General features: G+C 48.6%; 1 protein-coding gene across 13 annotated transcripts in view; it reads right to left on the bottom strand.

Moving 5' to 3' along the window:
- Nucleotides 1–19,367, bottom strand: part of DTNB (dystrobrevin beta) — a 296,518-nt gene that overhangs the window by 273,504 nt on the left and 3,647 nt on the right. For 10 of the 13 annotated variants that reach the window (XR_009462220.1, XM_019497687.2, XM_059727623.1 and 7 more), the window contains exons 3-4: nt 12,027–12,160; nt 10,737–10,851 (exon numbers count right to left, since the gene is read on the bottom strand). The exons of 2 other annotated variants lie outside the window; for them this stretch is intronic. Coding sequence is in view for 9 of the 11 variants with exons in the window: in XM_019497687.2 (XP_019353232.1) it covers nt 10,737–10,744 (8 nt within the window). In the remaining 2 variants the exon portion in view is untranslated. The remainder of the gene's footprint in view (nt 1–10,736; nt 10,852–12,026; nt 12,161–19,367) is intronic. One more of the 13 variants, XM_059727619.1, reaches the window with a different exon arrangement.

The following is a 19,367-nucleotide window of genomic DNA, read 5'->3' on the forward strand; positions in this document are numbered from 1 at the left end:
TCCTTGTTTTCAATTTTAGTCACTGCTGAGTCTGGATTATTTTGGGGGATTCCATTGGTTTCTGGTTTCCTTTACTAAATCACAAAAATGAAAACAAAACACTTGGAAAGCTTGTTAGGCCAATACTACAGGACCTATTTTAAAAGGTTTCGCTCTTCTTGGAGCTCATCAGCTGTAGGTAACGGCCTAATTAAGTACTTTCACTCTTTAAACTGTAGTGAAGGAGCATAATTGTGAAGGTCTGGAGCCCTTGCACTAGTAAGTACCCAATGTTTCAAGCATCCCACTTGCATCCTTCCATGGCTTTTTTCCATTTTTGTGCCCCTGGAAAAAGTAACCCAAGAACTATAATGACTATTGCAAAGGTGTTGCTTCTTTTCTGACTACCATATACATCTACGACTTTCTAAATTAAATATTTCTTCATTGTTTTAACCCCAAGGCTTCATCTTTTCATTGTATTTGATTGCGGATTAAATTACTTTGAGGTCAGATGAACCAATTTTAACCAGAACTTGATCAATTCTGAATTCATTTTGCATTTGAATTTTAAGACTTTTAAAGAAAGACTGATTCTCATTGGTTGTTTGGTGCTTATTAACACATGCTGATACCCACACACACAAGTAGTATGTGTGCATGTGTATCCTTAAAACAAAATATGGTACTACTTTTCACAGACATTATTTCATAGATTTCATAGACATTAGGGCTGGAAGGGACCTTGAAGATCATCAAGTCCAACCCCCTGTCCCGGGGGTAGGAAGTCAGCTAGGGTCAAAGGATCCCAGCAAGATAAGCATCCAATTGTTTCTTGAATGAGTCCAGAGTAGGTGCTTGCACCACTTCTGGAGGGAGTCTATTCCAGGCCTTGGGGGCTCGGACAGTAAAGAGGTTTTTCCTTATGTCCAGCCTAAAACGGTCATGGAGAAGTTTATGACCGCTGGTCCTTGTTATCCCTTGGGGCGCTCTGGTGAACAGGCATTCCCCCAGATCCTGATGCACATCCCTTACATACTTATAGGCAGCCACGAGGTCACCCCTGAACCTATACTTTTCCAGGCTGAAGAGTCCCATGGCTCTAAGCCTCTCTTCATAAGGCCTATTCGCTTGCCCTCTGATCATGAGCGTTGCTCTCCCCTGGACTCTCTCAAGCTTCTCAGCATCCTTCTTGAATTGTGGAGCCCAGAATTGGATGCAGTACTCCAGCTGCGGCCTCACCAAGGCTAAGTACAGTGGGAGGATGACATCCTGGGATTTACGTGAGAAGCATTTATGGATGCAAGCCAGTGTTTCAGTTCAGTCTCTCCCTCTCATTCCCTTTCGCTTTCCCCCAGAAAACAGCATGTTTACAGCATGGAACAGTTTTAGCAGGAAGAGAGACTCACTCCAGAATAGCCAGTAGCTTGGAGGTCAGGGTACTTACCCAGGATCCAGGAGACTGGCAAAGCTGGGAAGTGAATTGGTTTCTTTCACCCAAGTTAATGGCTATTCTGTGGAGAAGGGAAGGGAAAGTGCCTCTCCCTTTGTCTCTCTCTGGTCTTAGTTTCTTCACAATTGGGAAGGGGACATTTTTGAAATCTCAGGAAAACTTTCCCAGCTATCTCAATGCAAATAATATACACATATTTTATATAATATACAATATTATTTGAGTTCAAAGACCATCAATGGAAGTATTTTAGAAATATAAGAATCCAAAAACGCACGCATTTAATTTCTTATTTAAGCAATTAGCTTTAAATTTACATTTATTCAGGTTACTAATTTCACACATTTTTACTATTAGTAGATAGTAAATATTTCATTTCCAATTTACTGAAGATAAATTTTCAATTATCTGAGACAAGCAGTATTTAATTATAAATTGAAGAGCAGTGAAAATGTACAAAAATGGCATTTCAGTGTAATCATACAATTATAGAAAGTTAGGATTGGAAGGGACCTCAGAAGGTCACATGTAGTCCAACCCCCACTCAAAGCAGGACCAGCTCCAACTAGATTATCCAAGCCAAGGCTTTGTCTACCCAGGATTTATAAAACCTCCAAGGATGGAGACTCCACCACCTCTCGGGGAAGCCTGTTTCAGTGCTTCACCACCCACCTAGTGAGAAAGATTTTCCTAACATCTACCTTCAACTTCCCTTGCTGCAACTTGAGACCCTGGCCAGGCTCCATCCTCTTTGCAACCACCCTGCAGGGAATTGAAGGCTGCTATTCAATCCTCTGTTAGTAGACATGCACTGATACATTAGTCCGATATCAGGTTGGTACTGATATGAAGAAAACTGTCTATATTGGATATTGTCCCTATGGGGATGATCGTTTGGCCGATAAATGCCCATGCTGCACATAGCTGCAGCACAGCACAGAGCAGAGCTGGCAGCACGGAGAGCTGCCTCCAGCTGGGAAGTTGGAAGGGAAGGGGAGAGGGAAAGGGTGTGGGGGGGCATATCAATGCCCCCCGCAGTGAGGGAGGGGGCTGGTGCTGCCCAGCCAGGGCAGGGTGGGGGGAAGAGGGGGGCGTGGGACAGAGCCGCAGCTCATGGGGTGGGGGCAGCTCCCACCACTACTTGCACCCCAGGAGGGGGGGAGGGGAGGGGAGGGAGTGTGCCCCCAGATCTCCATGGCAGGCTGCAGCTGTGGGGTGGCCAGGGCTGTACAGGGTTCAAATTGCCAGGGGCTGGGCTCAGAGCAGGCTCTGGCGGCACTAGGAAGAGGCTGCAACCACCCCAAATTTTGCTGCAGCTCTGCTCCCAGCCCCATGATACCACCCAGCACAGCCCTGGCTGAATGCCCCTCCTCTGTTCAACTGCCGGGAAAAGCCACGGCTGTGCCAGGCAGTAGCACAGGGCCGGGAGCGGAGCTGCAGTGAAATCTGTTGTGGCTGCAGCCTCCTCCCAGGGCCGCTGGAGCCAGCTCCGAGCCCAGCCCCGGGCAAGAAAAGCCCTGCACAGCACTGGCTCCAGCTCCAACCCGCAGCTGCAGCCCGCCCTGTGCCGGGCAGATCCAGGGGCACACACGCTCCCCCCCACCCTCCCAGGGTGTAAGCAGCAGCGGGAACCACCCCCACCCCATGAGCTGCAGATCTGTCCTGTACGCCCCCCCACTCCTCCTTGGCAACGCCTGCCCCTGCCCCCTCCCTTACCACAGGGGGCATTGATCTGCCCCCCCCATGCCCCTTCCCTCCCCTTCCACTACACTGGACTTACCACCTGAAGGCAGCTGTATAGGATTTATATTGACCCATATGCCTTCTTAAATATCAGTTATTGGTATTGGCCCCCAAAATCTCTATTGGTGCACCCCTACCCCTCAGTCTTCTCTTCTGCAGACTAAATCAGCCCAGTTCCCTCAGCCTCTCCTCACCAGTCCTGTCCCCCAGACCCACAACCATTTTTTCTGCCCTCCACTGGACTCTCTCCAATGTGTCCACATCCTTTCTGTCGTGGGGGCCCAAAAACCAGACACAGGACTCCAGATGTAGCTTCACCAGTGCCAAACAGAGGGGAAGAATCACCTCCCTCGATCTGCTGGCAATGTTCCTACCAGTGCAGCTCAGGATGCCATTCACCTTCTTGGCAACAAGGGCACACTGCTGGCTCCTGGTCAGCTTCTTGTCCACTGTCACCCCCAGGTCTTTTTCTGCAGAGTTGCTGCGCAGCCCGTCACCCCCAGCCTGTACCGCTACGTGGAACTGTTTCTTCCTAAGTGCAGGACTTTGCATGTGCCCTTGTTGAGCTCCAGCATAACTACTACTCCCCACAGCTTGGTGTTTCTGCAAACTACATCTCAGCTTCCAGGTCACTGATGAAATTTTTAAGTGAAGGTGGTTTAAAGGTGTTAGATAAAAAAGAAAGGAAATCGTATGTAAACCTGTTTTCATTAACTCGATTTATCAAACAAAGTACACACATATATGACAAGACCTGCTGTGCCTCAGCATCCCCACCCTGACTCAGGAGGGGCCACAGCATCCTGGGATGCTGGAGGACTTCAACTTGGGCAGAATAGCTGTGGAGAATGGCCACACCTTAATGGAATAGGAGCAAAATTAGGCAACTAGAGTTAATCCTGCCCCGAACGGTGTAACTAAGACAAATAACAAGCGTTTTAAATCACTTCAAAGGTGTTAATGTGTAGCCGGTCAAGGGATTAAGAGCTCCAGAAGCTGCCTAAAATTACTGTGTAACAAGGCCCTTTAGCAACAGACTACCTAACTCCTCCTATACAAGGCACCAGACCTTCTCTGGACCTAGATGCCACCTGTGCCCCATCAACACAGATCATATTATCACTGGACCAAATAACACTAATTATAACATCCAAGAACCATTCACCTATCATCTAAGATCACATATGCCATCTCCTGCTTTCAGTACCCCACTGCTGTCTACATTAGACATCAATGAATAAACGAATGCTGATTTGACATCAATTCTAGAAAGATACGCAAACCCGTGGCCAAACACTACCTTCCCAAGATATACCGCTGCTGACCTCAGAGTAGCTGTTCTTACACAGCAAAACTTTAAAAAACAACTTAACCAAGAAACTGAAGAACAGATATCATCCCTGAGCTGGAATGTGTTAGGTGTGGTGTAAACCAGTGGTGCTCAATCTTTTGTCTCCTCTGCATGCCCAGATCAGGCCCCGTGAGCCCAAAGTAGGACACAGGGCTGTGCTATCTGGCCCATGGGGCTCCCCGTGGGTCAAGAAATTTGGCAGTAAGGGAGCAGTGCCCCTCTTCTCCTCCCAAACGTCAAACCCATGGGAAGCCCCGCAAGCCAGATAACATATGCCAGATATGGCTTGCTGGCCTAGGACTGAGCACCCATGCACAAAACCAAGACTATGGATCCTTATCCCATTACCTGGTTTAACTTTTATAACCCACTGGAGGACATGGGGATTAAGTGCTTCGTTTTTCTCTCTCCTATCCACTGTTAACTCTGAGCAGTGTTCCCTTCTCTTTTCACCCCTTCCATGTTTTGTATTCAAATCACTGCTTTCTATTCAGGTCTGCTCCCTGCAGTCCCTTCATAGCCTCTTAAGTAAGATGTTGCTTATGAAAACCTAGGCATCTCTTATATAGTCTATAAGGTGCAAAGCTACTAGGGATGTTCGAAACGGGCCATATTCAATTTGGATTCGGCCTGAATCGGGGACAGTGATGCGATTCGTTGATTCGGATCACTGTTCTGATTCAATTCAGCCGAATCCAAATCTGAAGATTCAGTGCTGATTCAGAGAATCAGCAATTTGGCCACAGACAGAACTTTAAATGTTTTTTCTACCAAGCAGGTGTAGCTCATAAACGCAGCAATACTGGGGCGGATGGAGCATCCCTGAGGAGGGCCCCCTGCGTGCTCGGTGGTGAACCCAGAAGTGAACCGGAAGTACTTCTGGTCCACTTCTGGGTCCGCCGAGGAGCACACTGTCGGCCCCCTGCAACGCATCTCCCCAGCTCGGTGATTGGCCGTGGGGGACCCTGGGTGCTGCCCCAGACCCAGAAGGCAGCAGTCACCGAGCCAGTGGGGCACAGGGGGGCCCCCCAGCACACTCCCCGGTGGACCCAGAAGTGAACCGGAAGAGCTTCTGGTCCACTTCTGGGTCTGCTGCTCAGTGCGCTGGGAAGCCCCCTGCGCTCCTGTGGGACGCTCCATCTGCCCCACCATCGCAGCATTGATGTGCCACCTGATCCCATGAGGTATGTAGAAAACATTTAAAGCTGTATCTATGTCCGAATCGCCGAATCTTTCCGAATCAATTTGGAGGGTTCTGATTCGATTTGGAAAGATTAAAAGGGACTCCCAATTTGATTCAGAGATTCGGCCATCAAATCGGGCTGAATCTCTGCCAAACTTAATCAGGGACTGAAGCTCTGCACATCCCTAAAAGCTACCCTGCCTTCTCCATGTTCTTAACCCAACAGTGTCAAAGACAGAGCTCCATGAGCCAGATCCCACCCACAGACCACTGACATTCAGCCTGCAGTGCTGCTTGTGAGCGTGGACCAGCCCCATGCGCCACATACAGTACTTCCCAACCCTCAGGGTACTGGAGGAACTGGCCAAGAGACCTCAGAGTCATTGGAAAAGGGCCAGACTAGAAAAGGGGCAATGTAGTACTCCTCTTAAAAAAGAGGAGGACCAAGGGAACGATAGACTAGTCAGCATCACCTCAGTACCTGGGAAGATACAGTAGCACATCATAAAGAAATACAACAATCTGGAGAAGGAAAGGCCAATCACAAACAGGCAGCATGGATTTACTACGAACAAATTCTGCCAAACTATCTCTGTTCTTCCGTGTAGTAACCTCAGGAAGAACAACTGAAAATACAGATACAAACTGGGTGACACGTGGCTGGATGACTCATAGATTCATAGATGCTAGGGTCGGAAGGGACCTCAATAGATCATCGAGTCCAACCCCCTGCACAGGCAGGAAAGAGTGCTGGGTCTAGATGACCCCAGCTAGATGCATATCTAACCTCCTCTTGAAGACCCCCAGGGTAGGGGAGAGCACCACCTCCCTTGGGAGCCCGTTCCACACCTTGGCCACTCGAACTGTGAAGAAGTTCTTCCTAATGTCCAATCTAAATCTGCTCTCTGCTAGCTTGCGGCCATTATTTCTTGTAACCCCCGGGGGCGCCTTGGTGAATAAAACCTCACCAATTCCCTTCTGTGCCCCCGTGATGAACTTATAGGCAGCCACAAGGTTGCCTCTCAACCTTCTCTTGCGGAGGCTGAAGAGGTCCAGGTGCCCCAGTTTCTCCTCGTAGGGCTTGGCCTACAAGCCCTTAACCATATGAGTGGCCCTTCTCTGGACCCTCTCCAGGTTATCCGCATCCTTCTTGAAGTGCGGCGCCCAGAACTGCACGCAGTACTCCAACTGTTGTCTGACCAGCGCCCAATAGAGGGGACGTATCACCTCCTTGGACCTATTCGTCATGCATCTGCTGATGCACGATAAAGTGCCATTAGCTTTTCTGATGGCTTCGTCACACTGCCGACTCATGTTCATCTTGGAGTCCACTAGGACTCCGAGATCCCTTTCCACTTCCATTCCACCAAGCCGGTCATTTCCTAGGCAGTAGGTGTGCTGGACATTTTTCCTCCCTAGGTGCAGCACTTTACATTTCTCCTTGTTGAATTGCATTCTGTTGTTTTCCACCCACATGTCCACGTCTGCTTGCAGCTGTTCCCTGCCCTCCGGCGTGTCCACTTCTCCCCACAGTTTTGTGTCATCCGCAAACTTGGACAGAGTACACTTCACTCCCTCGTCCAAGTCGCTGATGAAGACATTGAAGAGTACTGGTCTGAGGAGCGAGGGACCCCACTGCCCATGTCCTTCCAGGTCAATACCGACCCATCCACTACGACTCTCTGGGTCCGACCCTCTAGCCAATTCACTACCCACCAGACTGTGTAGTCATCCAAGTCACAGCCTCTTAACTTGTTCACCAGTATGGGGTGGGATACCGCATGGAAGGCCTTCCTGAAGTCTAAGTATATGACATCAACCCCTACTCCTGCGTCCAGGTGTTTTGTAACCTAGGCATACAAAGAGACTAGATTGGTCAGGCATGATCTACCTGCTACAAACTCGTGCTGGTTCCCCCTCAGCATAATTCGTCCTGCCGGGCTCTTGCAAATGTGAGCCTTGATAATTTTTTTGAAGACTTTGCCTAGGATGGAGGTGAGACTGACTGGCCTATAGTTGCCTGGGTCCTCCTTCCTCCCCTTCTTGAAAATGGGGACCACACTGGCCCTTTTCCAGTCGTCCAGGACCTGGCCCGTACGCCACGAGTGTTCAAATATTACTGCCAGTGGCTGTGCAATGACAGCACTATGGAAAAGGAATTAGGAGTCTAGGTGGATCATAGACTCAATAAGCCTCCGTGATACAGTTATACCAAAGGTGAATGTTTTTTCACCAAAAGTGAAAAACTTATTCACAGTCAGGGTGTCCAGACTGTGGAATAAGCTCCCTCCAGAGGTGATGCAATCGCCTACCCTGGAAATCTTCCAGAGGAGACCAAATGGTCACCTCGCTGGGGTCACCTGAGCCCCAGCTGTCTTTCCTGCCTGGTGCAGGGACCTGGACCTGATGATCTTCCAAGGTCCCTTTCAGCCTTACAATACATGGATCTTTCGTATGTGGCAGTCTTTGGTCTCTACCTGAATCATTCTTTGTAATCATAGCCAGTAGCCTCCTTGTGTATGATTGTGATAAGCCAAATATTAGTTGAGGAAACTGTTTCACAAGCTATATTTTTTAAAGCTTTTCTCAGCTGCAAAGTGGATAGTTTCATAGTAGGTTGGGTCGGAAGGGACCTGAGCAGATCATCAAGTCCTACCCCCTGCCCTGGCAGGAAAAAGTACTGGGGTCAAATGACCCCAGCAAGGTGCTCATCTAACCTCCTCTTAAAGACCCCCAGGGTAGGAGCCAGCACCACTTTGCTAGGAAGTTGGTTCCAGATCCTAGCTGCCCTGACTGTGAAGTAGCGCCTTCTAATGTCTAATCTGAATCTACCCTCTGCCAGCTTGTGACCGTTATTTCTAGTCACTCCTGGGAGTGCCCGGGGGAACAGGGACTCCCCCAATGCCTGCTGGCCCCCCTGACTAGTTTGTAACAGGCCATGAGATCCCCCCTCAGCCTTCTCTTGTGGAGGCTGAACAGGTTCAGGTCCCGTAGCCTCTCCTCGTAGGGCCTGTCCTGCTGCCCCCTGACCATGCAGGTGGCCCTCCTCTGGACCCTCTCCATGCTGTCCACATCCCTCCTGAAGTGCAGTGCCCAGAACTGGACGCAGTACTCCAACTGCGACCTGACCAGTGCCGCATAGAGGGGGAGGATCACCTCCCTGGACTGGCTTGAGATGCATCTGTGGATGCATAACAAGGTGCAGTTGGCCTTCCTGACCACGTCCCCACATTGGTGGCCCATGTTCACTTTGGCATCAATAATGACTCCAAGATCCTTTTCTGCCTCTGCACTGACGAGAAGGGAGTTCCCCAGCCTGTAGGTGTGCTGCTGGTTCTTCCTCCCCAGCTGCAGCACCTTGCACTTGTCAGTGTTGAAACCCATCCTGTTCTCATCTGCCCACCCCTGTAACCTGTCTAGGTCCAATTGCAGCTTATTCCTCCCTTCTAGCGTGCCCACATCCCCTCACATCTTAATGTCATCAGCAAATCTGAATAGGGTGCTTTTTACCCCCTCGTCCAAGTCGCTGATGAAGATGTTGAACAGCGTGGGTCCGAGGACTGAGCCCTGGCGGACCCCACTGCCCACATCCCTCCAGGTCGAAAACAACCCATCCACCACCACTCTCTGGGTGCGGCCCTCCAGCCAGTTAGTGACCCAATTGACTGTGTAGGTGTCGATGCCACAGGCCCCTAGTTTTTTAATGAGAATGGGGTGAGACACGGTGTCGAAGGTCTTCCTGAAGTCAAGAAAGACTATGTCCACTGCGACACCTGCGTCCAAGGATTTTGTGATCTGGTCATAGAAGGCCACCGGGTTGGTCTGACAGGACCTGCCTCTAATGAACCCATGTTGGTTGCCCCTAAGCATAACCTCCTCTGCTGCCCCTTGCGGACATGCGCCAGGATAATTCTCTCAAAAACCTTACCCAGGATCGAGGTAAGACTAACTGGCCTATAGTTTCCTGGGTCCTCCTTCCTCCCTTTGTTGAAAATGGGGACCACACTGGCCCTTTTCCAGTCCTCTGGCACCACCCCAGAGCACCACGAGTGCTTGTAAAGCCATGCCAGGGGTCCCGCAATGACCTCTGCCAGTTCCCTAAGCACTGTGGGGTGGAGGTCGTCAGGACCAGCTGATTTAAATACATCCAGTCCCTCCAGAAGTTCCCTGACTAGATCCTCACTGACCTGGCCTGGGTGACCCTCCCCCGGCACCTGAGGGGGTCCTGGCAGACGGGCTGATCTGGTCCCTGCTCAGGAAAATGGGGGCAAAGAAAGATATAAACTTTTAGGAATAAACATGATGTCTCTAGAAGGTGCTGACAAATGGGCCCTGTACCAAGGCAAGTGGAATTTTGCAGGATATGTCTATTTTGACTTACAAGGGTTGGCATTGCTTGCATATTAATTCCTTGCAAGTGTGAGTGGCACTTTTGTTCAAGTAAGTATTTTATCCTCTCTTGCTTCCTGAGTTCTGCTTTACCTTGTTACAAGTTGCACAGTTGAAATTAATGTCTAGGTTAATTATGTACTGTTAAAAAATACTTCTGTTTTCTAGGTTTAAGCTTGCTGTAGGACTCGCTTAGTGTTGAACTCTGTCAAATGCTGTCAGGAGTGGAGTATCACTGGTCAAGTCAGGCTCCCTCACTTTAGACAGTCTGTGCGTATGCTGTCAGGATACCATCTGTGATATTATACTACTACTCCTAATGCCCTTTTTCTTACAGTAAAGAGACTAGTTTGGTTCTTAGTAATAAAAGCTCAGCTAGGTTTTTACTGTCTGCAAACAAGCCTAGACACTAACATCTGTGACCATTCAGTACACCGTGCTAGCTGGGTCATTCAGGGGTGTCAAACATGGTTTGCAGGCTGAATCTGGCCAGCGGACCTGCTCTTTCTGGCCCACTGGGCTACTGGCAGGCCACCAGAAGTTAGTAAATGTGGGAATTCCCATAGTATACCAGATAACTCCCAGCCAATGCTTGTCCAACCTTTTCTTGAAAATGTCCAGTGATGGAGAGTCCATACCTTCCCATGGCATCTGTTCCACTTTTCTAACAGGTGAAGGAGTTTTTCCTGATATCTAATTGAAATCTGCTTTGCTGCAACTTCAAGCCATTGGTCTACATCCTGCTTCCTGCAACTAGAGAAAAAATACATTCTCCCTCATTTTTATGGCAGCCCTCCAGATTTTTTAAAATTGCTATTATGTCTCCTCTTAAGTCCCTTTTCTGTTAGCTGAACATGCCTATTTCCTTCCACGTCCCCTCATATGACTTGCCTTCAAAGTCCTTTATCATTTCTGTCATCTGCCTCTGGACCCTCTTTAAATTCTCCAAGCCCTTTGTAAAATATGGAGCCTAAAACTACACGCAGTACTCCAGATGAAGCCTAGCTGGTGCCAAGTAGAGAGGCAGTATCACCTCTGGTGTCTTGCACCTAACACTTCTGTTGATGCAGCCTAAAACTATGTTGATCCTCAATCAATCATCCAGGAGCTTGTGGCCATTCCTCCTGGTTCTCCTCTCGGGTGCCCTGGTGAACAGTTGCTCACCAAGCCTTTGATGTACTCCCCTAATGTAGTGGTAAGCTACTACTAGGTCCAGTCTCAGCCCTCTTTTCCTCAGGCTAGAGAGTCCCAGATCCCTCAGCCTTTCCTCATATGGCCTGCCATGTAAGACTCTGATCATACGGGCAGCTCTTCTTTGGACTCTCTCAAGCTTGCCCACATCCTTGTTAAAGTGCAGTGCCCAGAACAGAATGCAGTACTCCAGCTGCGGTTTCACCAGCGCTGAGTAGAGCGGAAGAATCACCTCCTTGGTTTTGCTGGAGATGCATTGATTGATGCATGCCACAGTATTATCTGCCCTACTGGCTCTACAGCATCACACTGCTGGTTCAGAGTCATATTATAGTCTATTATTACCCCCAGGTCTTTTTCATTCATGGCGCTAGTCAGTTTGGTGCCACCAAGCCTGTAGGTGTGTCGGGGGTTGCTCATCCCGAGGTGGAGCATTTTACATTTCTCAACGTTGAACTTCATCAGGTTCTGATGCACCCAACTTTATAGTCTGTCTAGGTCTGCTTGTATCTGTCGCCCATCTTCAAGTGTGACCATGCTTCCCCATAACTTGGTGTCACCCACGAACTTGGCCAGTGATCTCTTCACCCCTACATCCATGTCGTTAATAAAGATGTTGAAAAGTATTGGACCAAGCACCAACCCCTGTGGGACACCGTTGCCTACTTCTCACCAGGATGACACAGATCCATTCACTACAACTCTGAGTCCTATCCTGCAGCCAGTTTCTCACCCACCTGACTGTCTTGGAGTGAAGCCCACAATCCTCCAATTGTATCGAGAGGACGTCATGGGATACTAAATCAAAGTCCTTTTGGAAGTCAAGGTATACAACATCAAGCTGCTCTCTCGCGTCCAGGTGGTGAGTTACCTGGTCACAGAAGGAGAGGAGATTGGTAAGGCAAGACCTGCCCATGATGAAGCCATGCTGGCTGCCATTCAGGATCTTATCTTCTGCAAGCTTATCACAGATAGACTCCTTGATAAACTTTTCTAGGATTTTCCCTACGATGGAAGTTAGGCTGACTGGCCTATTGTTACTCAGGTCCTCCCTCCTGCCCTTCTTGTGGATGGGCACATTGGCCCTCTTCCAGGCCTCAGGGACTTCTCTAGAGCACCACAAGGTGTGGAAGAGTTTCACCAGGGGTTCTACAATTACTTCAGCCAGCTCCTTCATCACTCTCGGATGAAGATCATCCAGTCCCTCTGTATACTTCTAATTTTATTAATTGGTCATACACCAATCTACGGCAATGGTAGGAAGGCGATCATTCCTACCATGCTCATCCTCTACTCTACCTGGCACAGTATTCCCTTTGGTCTGGTAAAAGACCTAGGTGAAGTGAAGTAGTCATTCAGAAATTCAGCTTTCTCCTGGGTGCTGGTAACCAGCTCTCCCAAGTTGCTGAGCAATGGCCCCACACTCCCATTTGTTCTCCTTCTGTTTCCTATGTACCTAAGGAAGGACTTCTGGTTGTCCTTGTTGCTAATTTAAGTTTGGTCCCCACTTTAGCCTGTCTTATCTGTTCCCTGCAAATGTGGGCCATTGTGGAATAGTCCTTCTTGGGGCCCGCCCCGTGCTTCCATTGTTTATAAGCCTCTTTCTTCTTTCTTAAGAGGACGGTGATTTTCCTGTTTAGCCAAGAGGGCTTCCCAGCCCTTCTGTTACCTTTTCTCTGCATGGGAATAGACTTCCTTTGTGCTTCAAGGATCGTGTCTTTAAGGAACAACCACTCTTCACGCGCACCTTTCGCCTGCAGTCCCTGGCCCCAGAGCACTTGCCCTACGAGTGACCTGAGCTTGTTGAAATTTGCATTTAGAAGTCCAAGACTTCAATCCTGCTATCAGATTTGTCTGCCTTATGCTGGACAGTGAACATGATGGTTTCATGGTCGCTGTCACCCAGACTTCCCTCTATATTTAAGTCGGTCACTGCTGGTAGTTGGGGCTTTGAACCAAAGAGTCAGGAGAAGGAAATGTTAGGAAGCAAGGGTCTGCACAGTCACAAGCCACTGGACCAGGAGTAGTCAAGGTCTGAAGCATGGGTTTAAACTGGAGCCCCAAGCCAAGGGTCAGGAGCCAGCAGATCAGAAACCAGGGACTCAAGTTGGAGTTAGGAGCTGGGTGTCAGGGAACAGAAACCTAGGCACAGATATCTTATGTAGAAGAACAAAGGAACAGCGGTCTTGAATGCAGTGTCTGGGCCTGGGCAGATTGACAGGCCCTTTATGAACCATCTCTACCCTCTACAACAAAGTCAAGCATTTTATATTTGATTCGATAGAGAAAGAGGAGACAGTGGAGAGACTGAAATGTGGGATAACACGGTAAAAGCAACAAGCTAAGCAAATACACTTTGCAACAGCATTCTGAATTGGTATCAGTAAAGCAAAACTGCAGTTGTCAGAGCCTACTGCAAGCATCAAGATGCAAGATTATCAGAGCTTAGACAAGAGTGCCAGCTGTCAAATGAACAGAAAAGACCATATCTTAGAGGCATTGTGCAGAAAGTACCTGCAAGATGTGGACTTCTGTTTTGGGCCTCATATCTAAACTATTTCCAAGTCAAGATGATGCCTGGCTTATGAACCCAAAAGACAGACAGGATTTCACTGCTGTCATCAGTGGCAGGTGGCAGCCAGATAAGAGATTAATAACTGTTTTAGATATGTTGAGCTTGAGCTGAGAAACAGACACCAGTGGCAGAAACCAACCAAAAAGTGAATTCTGACAGAAGGAAACAGGTCTGGGACTAATACAATCTCATTTTCTCCAGTCCCACGCTAAATGGGTGCTTTTCCATGCTCCTAAACAGTTTGGTTAACCCAGGGGGTGGCAACCCCCAGTACGCACGCCGGAGCATGGTATGTGAGGCTATTTTACTCAGCATGCCACAGCCAGCCAGGCTCTGGGCAGCTGCTGCCAGCCACAGAGCTCGGGCGGCTTGCAGCAGGAGGCAAGAAGGCTGCAAGCCTTGCCGTGAGCATCCCAGGCTCCATGATCAGCAGCAGCTGCCCAGAACACAGCAGCATGCAAAAGGCAGCAGCCAGCTTAGAAGTGGCTACACCTGGGTCTCGAGTCCTGGCCCGGCTTGTTGCTGTGTGCACCTCAGGGACTACTGCAGGGACGAGGCTGAGGCTGTGCTCCACTGCCAGGGGCTGTGCGGCCACAAAGCCTGGCATCCCTGCAGGGGAGGGGAGGGAGGCAGAAAGGGAGTGGGGTGAGGGAGCAAGAGGGCATATCCCTATTCCTATCCCCATCCTGCTGGGCCCAGGTGCCAAGGACAAGGTGAACTGCATGAGTGCAGCAGTCCCACATAGGAGGGCTCCAGTTGGGTTGCTTTGGCCCCCACCACCCCGTTCGCATACCCTGGGGACAGGCAATGGAGCTGGGGGAAGGTGCTCATGAGCAGTGGCTGCCTTGGGCCCAGGAGGCTCCTCTTCCCATGCCCAAGCAACAGCAGGCCAGGCTGATCTGTGCTGCCAGCCCCAGCCCCAACCCCTGCTCTTGTTCCTGCTGCACTGAGCCGGGAGCCAGGCCACTGCCTCAGGATAGCACAGATTTGGTCATAGCCCCTGCCCCATCATGGCCCAGGAGCATCCCAGAAGGATCTGTGCTGCCCCTGCATGTGCAGCCAGAGCCTGCTGCAGTAGGGAAGGGGCCAGCCCCTCTCCCCATGCCCTGTGCCCTGACCCCTTCTCCATCATGTTCCCAGGGGCCTGCCTGAAGCCGTCACCAACAATGAGCAGGGTCAGGGCTCCGGACTGCAGTGCAGCTGCTTCCAGGTTTACAGCTGCCTGCTGTGATCAGCCCAGGCTCCCCGGCAGGCAGCAGGGGCCTGCCCAGAGCCCAGGATGCTCACAGCAGGCAGCAATGAGCCTACAGGTGGCTGCACTGGGGTCAGAGGCCTAGCTCTGCTCGTTGCTGGCAGCAACTGCACGTGCACCTCGGGGTGGACAGCAGGGAAGGGGCAGGGGCTGCGCTGCCACAAGGACCAGGCCTCTCACAATTCCTCTGCTGTCCACCCCAGCATGCCAATATCTTCAGAGTCTGGGTTGCTCGGGTTTTTGGCACTCAGCCCAAAAAACCCTGCCAACCCCTGAGTTAACCTGTTCTGAATCCTTTCTAATTCTGCAGCATCTTTTATGAGATGGAAAGACCTGTAGTGCAAAAAACCGTAAGTCTGAGAGCTAGGAACAAACATATTTAAGATTGCCTATGCCATCTCAGACCGCCTTATATAGAATGTGTACAATTTCATGATCATAAGCTTTTCCCTAAGGAAAAAAAAAGGCCAAGCAAGTATGAAAAATCAGCAATAGAGAACACACACTGCAATGACCAACCACATAAAATAATCTTAGAGCTACAAGAACAAACAGGTTGCCACACAGGGATTTGCATTTCAATGCCGTAACTGGGGACAATCTAAGACTTACTCTGATAGACTATTACTGGAGGCCTGGCTAAAAGAAATGCTCTACACCAGGGGTGGACAATTATTTTGGGCAGAGGGCCACCTACTGGGTTTCGGCAAGCCATCGAAGGCCTCATGACAGGCAGCCCTGGGCAGATTAATATTAATTTTCTAAATTTCTTAGGGGCCCTGCAGGCCAGATAGAATGGCCTGGCAGGCCACATCCAGCCCCCGGGCTGCGTTTTGCCCACCCCTGCTCTATGCATTGCGTGGCCTCCACTGGGCAACAGCACTAGCCATTTTCCATTATGATTAAAGCTAGGTACATATTAGAATTCTAACCATAGGTAACTTTCCCAAAAAGAAAATTCTGTAGATTTTCACATCTGGAATGTTGATAAGAAAACTCAGGAAAATGATCTGTACACTGGCACAGTGCTGCTCTCAAGGCACCTACCAAAAAAATCCTGAAGATTCCAAAATGCAGTAATAATGCTTGGGGAACTGCCGTTGCCATTTATTTCTCTCAAGATCTTGAAAGTTGGCATGAGAAGCACAGCTGCATGCTCAGGGCAGAGGAGCAGAGGCGACTTCCAGTTGTCATGATTGCACTTGTGCAGGTGCCAGTAGCAGCTGCTTTTTTGCCCTCTGTCCCCCTCCTCCAAGTTGGCACCTGGGGCAGTTGCCCCCTTTGCCCTGCCATAGTTATGACACTGGGAGCAAGAATTAGCAGGCAAAATTTATTTTTTGGGAACAACCTCAAGAGCAGCACAGAACCAGAAGAAACCTACCCAAAGAGTTTTGTAGTATGGAGCAGAATTTTCCAAAGCAGATTACTGACTTAGAAATGAAAATTATGCTCTTAAATCACTCCAGCACTTGCAAAAACAACACCCAGACTGCTTCCAAATTTTCAAAAGGAAGAGAGTCCCAGAATAAGTTATGTTGAAATTCTATAAACGCTCAAGGTGAGTTAGTAGAGCAGAACAACTTTATTGAGAGAAATTAAATGACAGCTACTCGGGACTGTGGAATGAGCTGATTATAAAAGGTGTTACAGGCTGATGTACAAATTTGTGGAGGTTGCAAATTTCCATTTTTAGCTATATTGTATAATACAACCAGTTTTTTTAGTGGGCAATGCTGTCATCCTAGTGACAAATAAATTGCAAATAACTGAAGCCCCTGAATAGAAGATGTGATTTTATAGGCTGCTACTCATCTATTTTTATTTTAACCACACTTAATTGTCCCTATGAAGAATGAGTGCTGCAAGTTTAGCTAGGCAAAAGCGAGTGATAAAAGATGTTATGACAGTGGGAGAATTACCTGTATCCCTGTACTGTTCATTTTATCGTTAATAACTGAATATTTCTGAAGATGTACCACAACTCTACAGATATACACCATCAACCCCTGATGCCAGGGGTGTCAAACTAATTTGGCCCTAGAGCCAGACGAGTAGCATGGGGACAGTGCACAAGACAAATGACTAGTAAGGGGCCAAACTGTGGGCTAAATCAGGTCTGAAAGACTGGCCCTGCGTGCTGGATATAGCACGTGAGGCTGGCTATTACAGTGTGCATACTGGTCTGGCCCCATGTGTCCTGGATCTGCTTTGGTCCAGCCCATGGGGCTGGTCCAGGTATGTGCTGTATGAAGCCAGGTCCAGTACATGGGAAGTAAGTACCACAGACAGGATGACAGGGCTTTGTGATCCAGATCCAGGCTGCAGGCCATATCTTTGACATCCCTGCTCTAAATATTTTGTTTGGAAATGTTCTACAGGGGGAGGGAAATGCCTGCTATGTTACCTAAAATTTTCTATTAAAAACAAGTTTGCCTAAGAACTCCAGTGCTTCTGTGGTATTCAGCAGTAATTTAAACTCTGTAAAGGAGGCAACTTTAGAGGGCTCAGTGAAAACCACACTAGATTTAGGCAGATTATGAAGCACTGAGAATCACCTCTTTGCAACCATGTTTTGCTCAATATAACGTATGACTGGCTTGATGGTAAAACCCCCAATTCTACTAGCATCAGTGAAACACTACTTTATTATAGGAAACCCTCGCCATTCCTGGATTCGCCATTCGCAGTTTTGAATATATGAACTCCCCGCACGCTCTTGCCATGCTCCCACCCCTCTCCAGCCCCTGCCACCAACAGCGCTGGCAGCGTCTGCAGGAGCTCTGAGCTTGCTGCCGCGGTGCTCCTGACGTATTCGCAGATTTCACCATTCGCAGGGATCTCTGGAACATATCCCCCGTGAATGGCGAGGGTCTCCTGTATATGAGCTTCAGCATGCCACACAATAGATCACTTCTTCAGCAAAATATTCTTTTACCAGAGTAAAATGTACTGGTACAGGAATCACTGGATGAATTCTACTGTCTTTTTTTAACTACAAATTGTTGCCAATACTCTAAATTTCACAAGCCTACAGATGTCTAATATAACAGAACCACGTCTCATTAACTTAAAATACCAAAATGAGGCTTCTCATGTATGTGCAACCTACTGTTACAGAGTATCCCACTTCCTCTTCTAGTAGATAGAAAATAACATTACATTCCTATTGTTGGCTGCTAAAATTAATCCTTTCATTCAGTGAATAGAAGACCGCTGAAAACCCACAGTTCAAAACCTAATTATAAGGAGCTTTGCACATCATATCTACACATGACAGAATTTGATTTTGTTAAAAACAAATTTACAAAAATCAAATTATACTGAAAAAGTATTATGGAAAGTAAATACTGTATTTACTCGACTACACGACAAGGTTCCCCCCCCCCTCCAACTGGCATGGTAAAAAAAGCACCCCGTCTTATAAATGCACACAAGGAAATCTCATTAAATACATTGTCTGTCATTAAACTGCTGCCAAAAGCAGCATGTGCTCAGCAATGGAAACCAACTATAAAGTTGATTAAAGACAGCCAGCACCAAGTATGACTATAAAACACATGGCCCACACTGGGTAAACGTGCTGATGGGAATCTTTTTTTTTTTTTTGGGTGGCAACCTATGTGTAAGCCCCAGTCTCAGAGGCCTTGAGTTCAGATCCCCCCTTGTCTTGCTTGCTCTTAGACAAAAGGCCGAGGAGCAGCTAGGGGGAAAGCACGAAAGCAGTCTGCATTGCCACAAAACTGACAGGAAGAGACTCCTCTAATCTTGCTCTTTTGGAGGCGTTCTCCCACTCTTCCCTACCACGCTGTTTGGCTGAGAGGACCCTGCAAAAACCAGTTTTAAATATTCCATGGTTTTTGCCTCTCACTGCTGATTGGTCAAGGGACCCCAGCAGCCCTACTGCTTGTCGCTGATTGGGAAGCAAGGCTAATCAGGAGCAAGCGACAGGGCTACCAGGGTCCCTCAGCCATCGGCGAAGGGGCTAAGGGGGCACACAGCAAAAAGAGCAAGGTTAAAAGAGCCGCTGAACATTGCACTTCCAGCGCGATTTAGGTACGTCCCTATATATGATTAGTGCAGCCCTGCCCTGCATGAGGTAACACCAGACCAAGTTCCTTTGCACGTCATCTACATATACATTTTGGAGAATCCCAGGACTCATGACAAGAACACCCAGTTCTAGTCATAAGTGGTGGTTAATTAGCGCATGGCTCCTTTGCGGGGGGGGAATCTGGAGTGCACACATATAAT

Source organism: Alligator mississippiensis, chromosome 1, assembly GCF_030867095.1.
Source record: "Alligator mississippiensis isolate rAllMis1 chromosome 1, rAllMis1, whole genome shotgun sequence".
In the NCBI taxonomy this organism is placed as follows: Eukaryota; Metazoa; Chordata; order Crocodylia; family Alligatoridae; genus Alligator; species Alligator mississippiensis.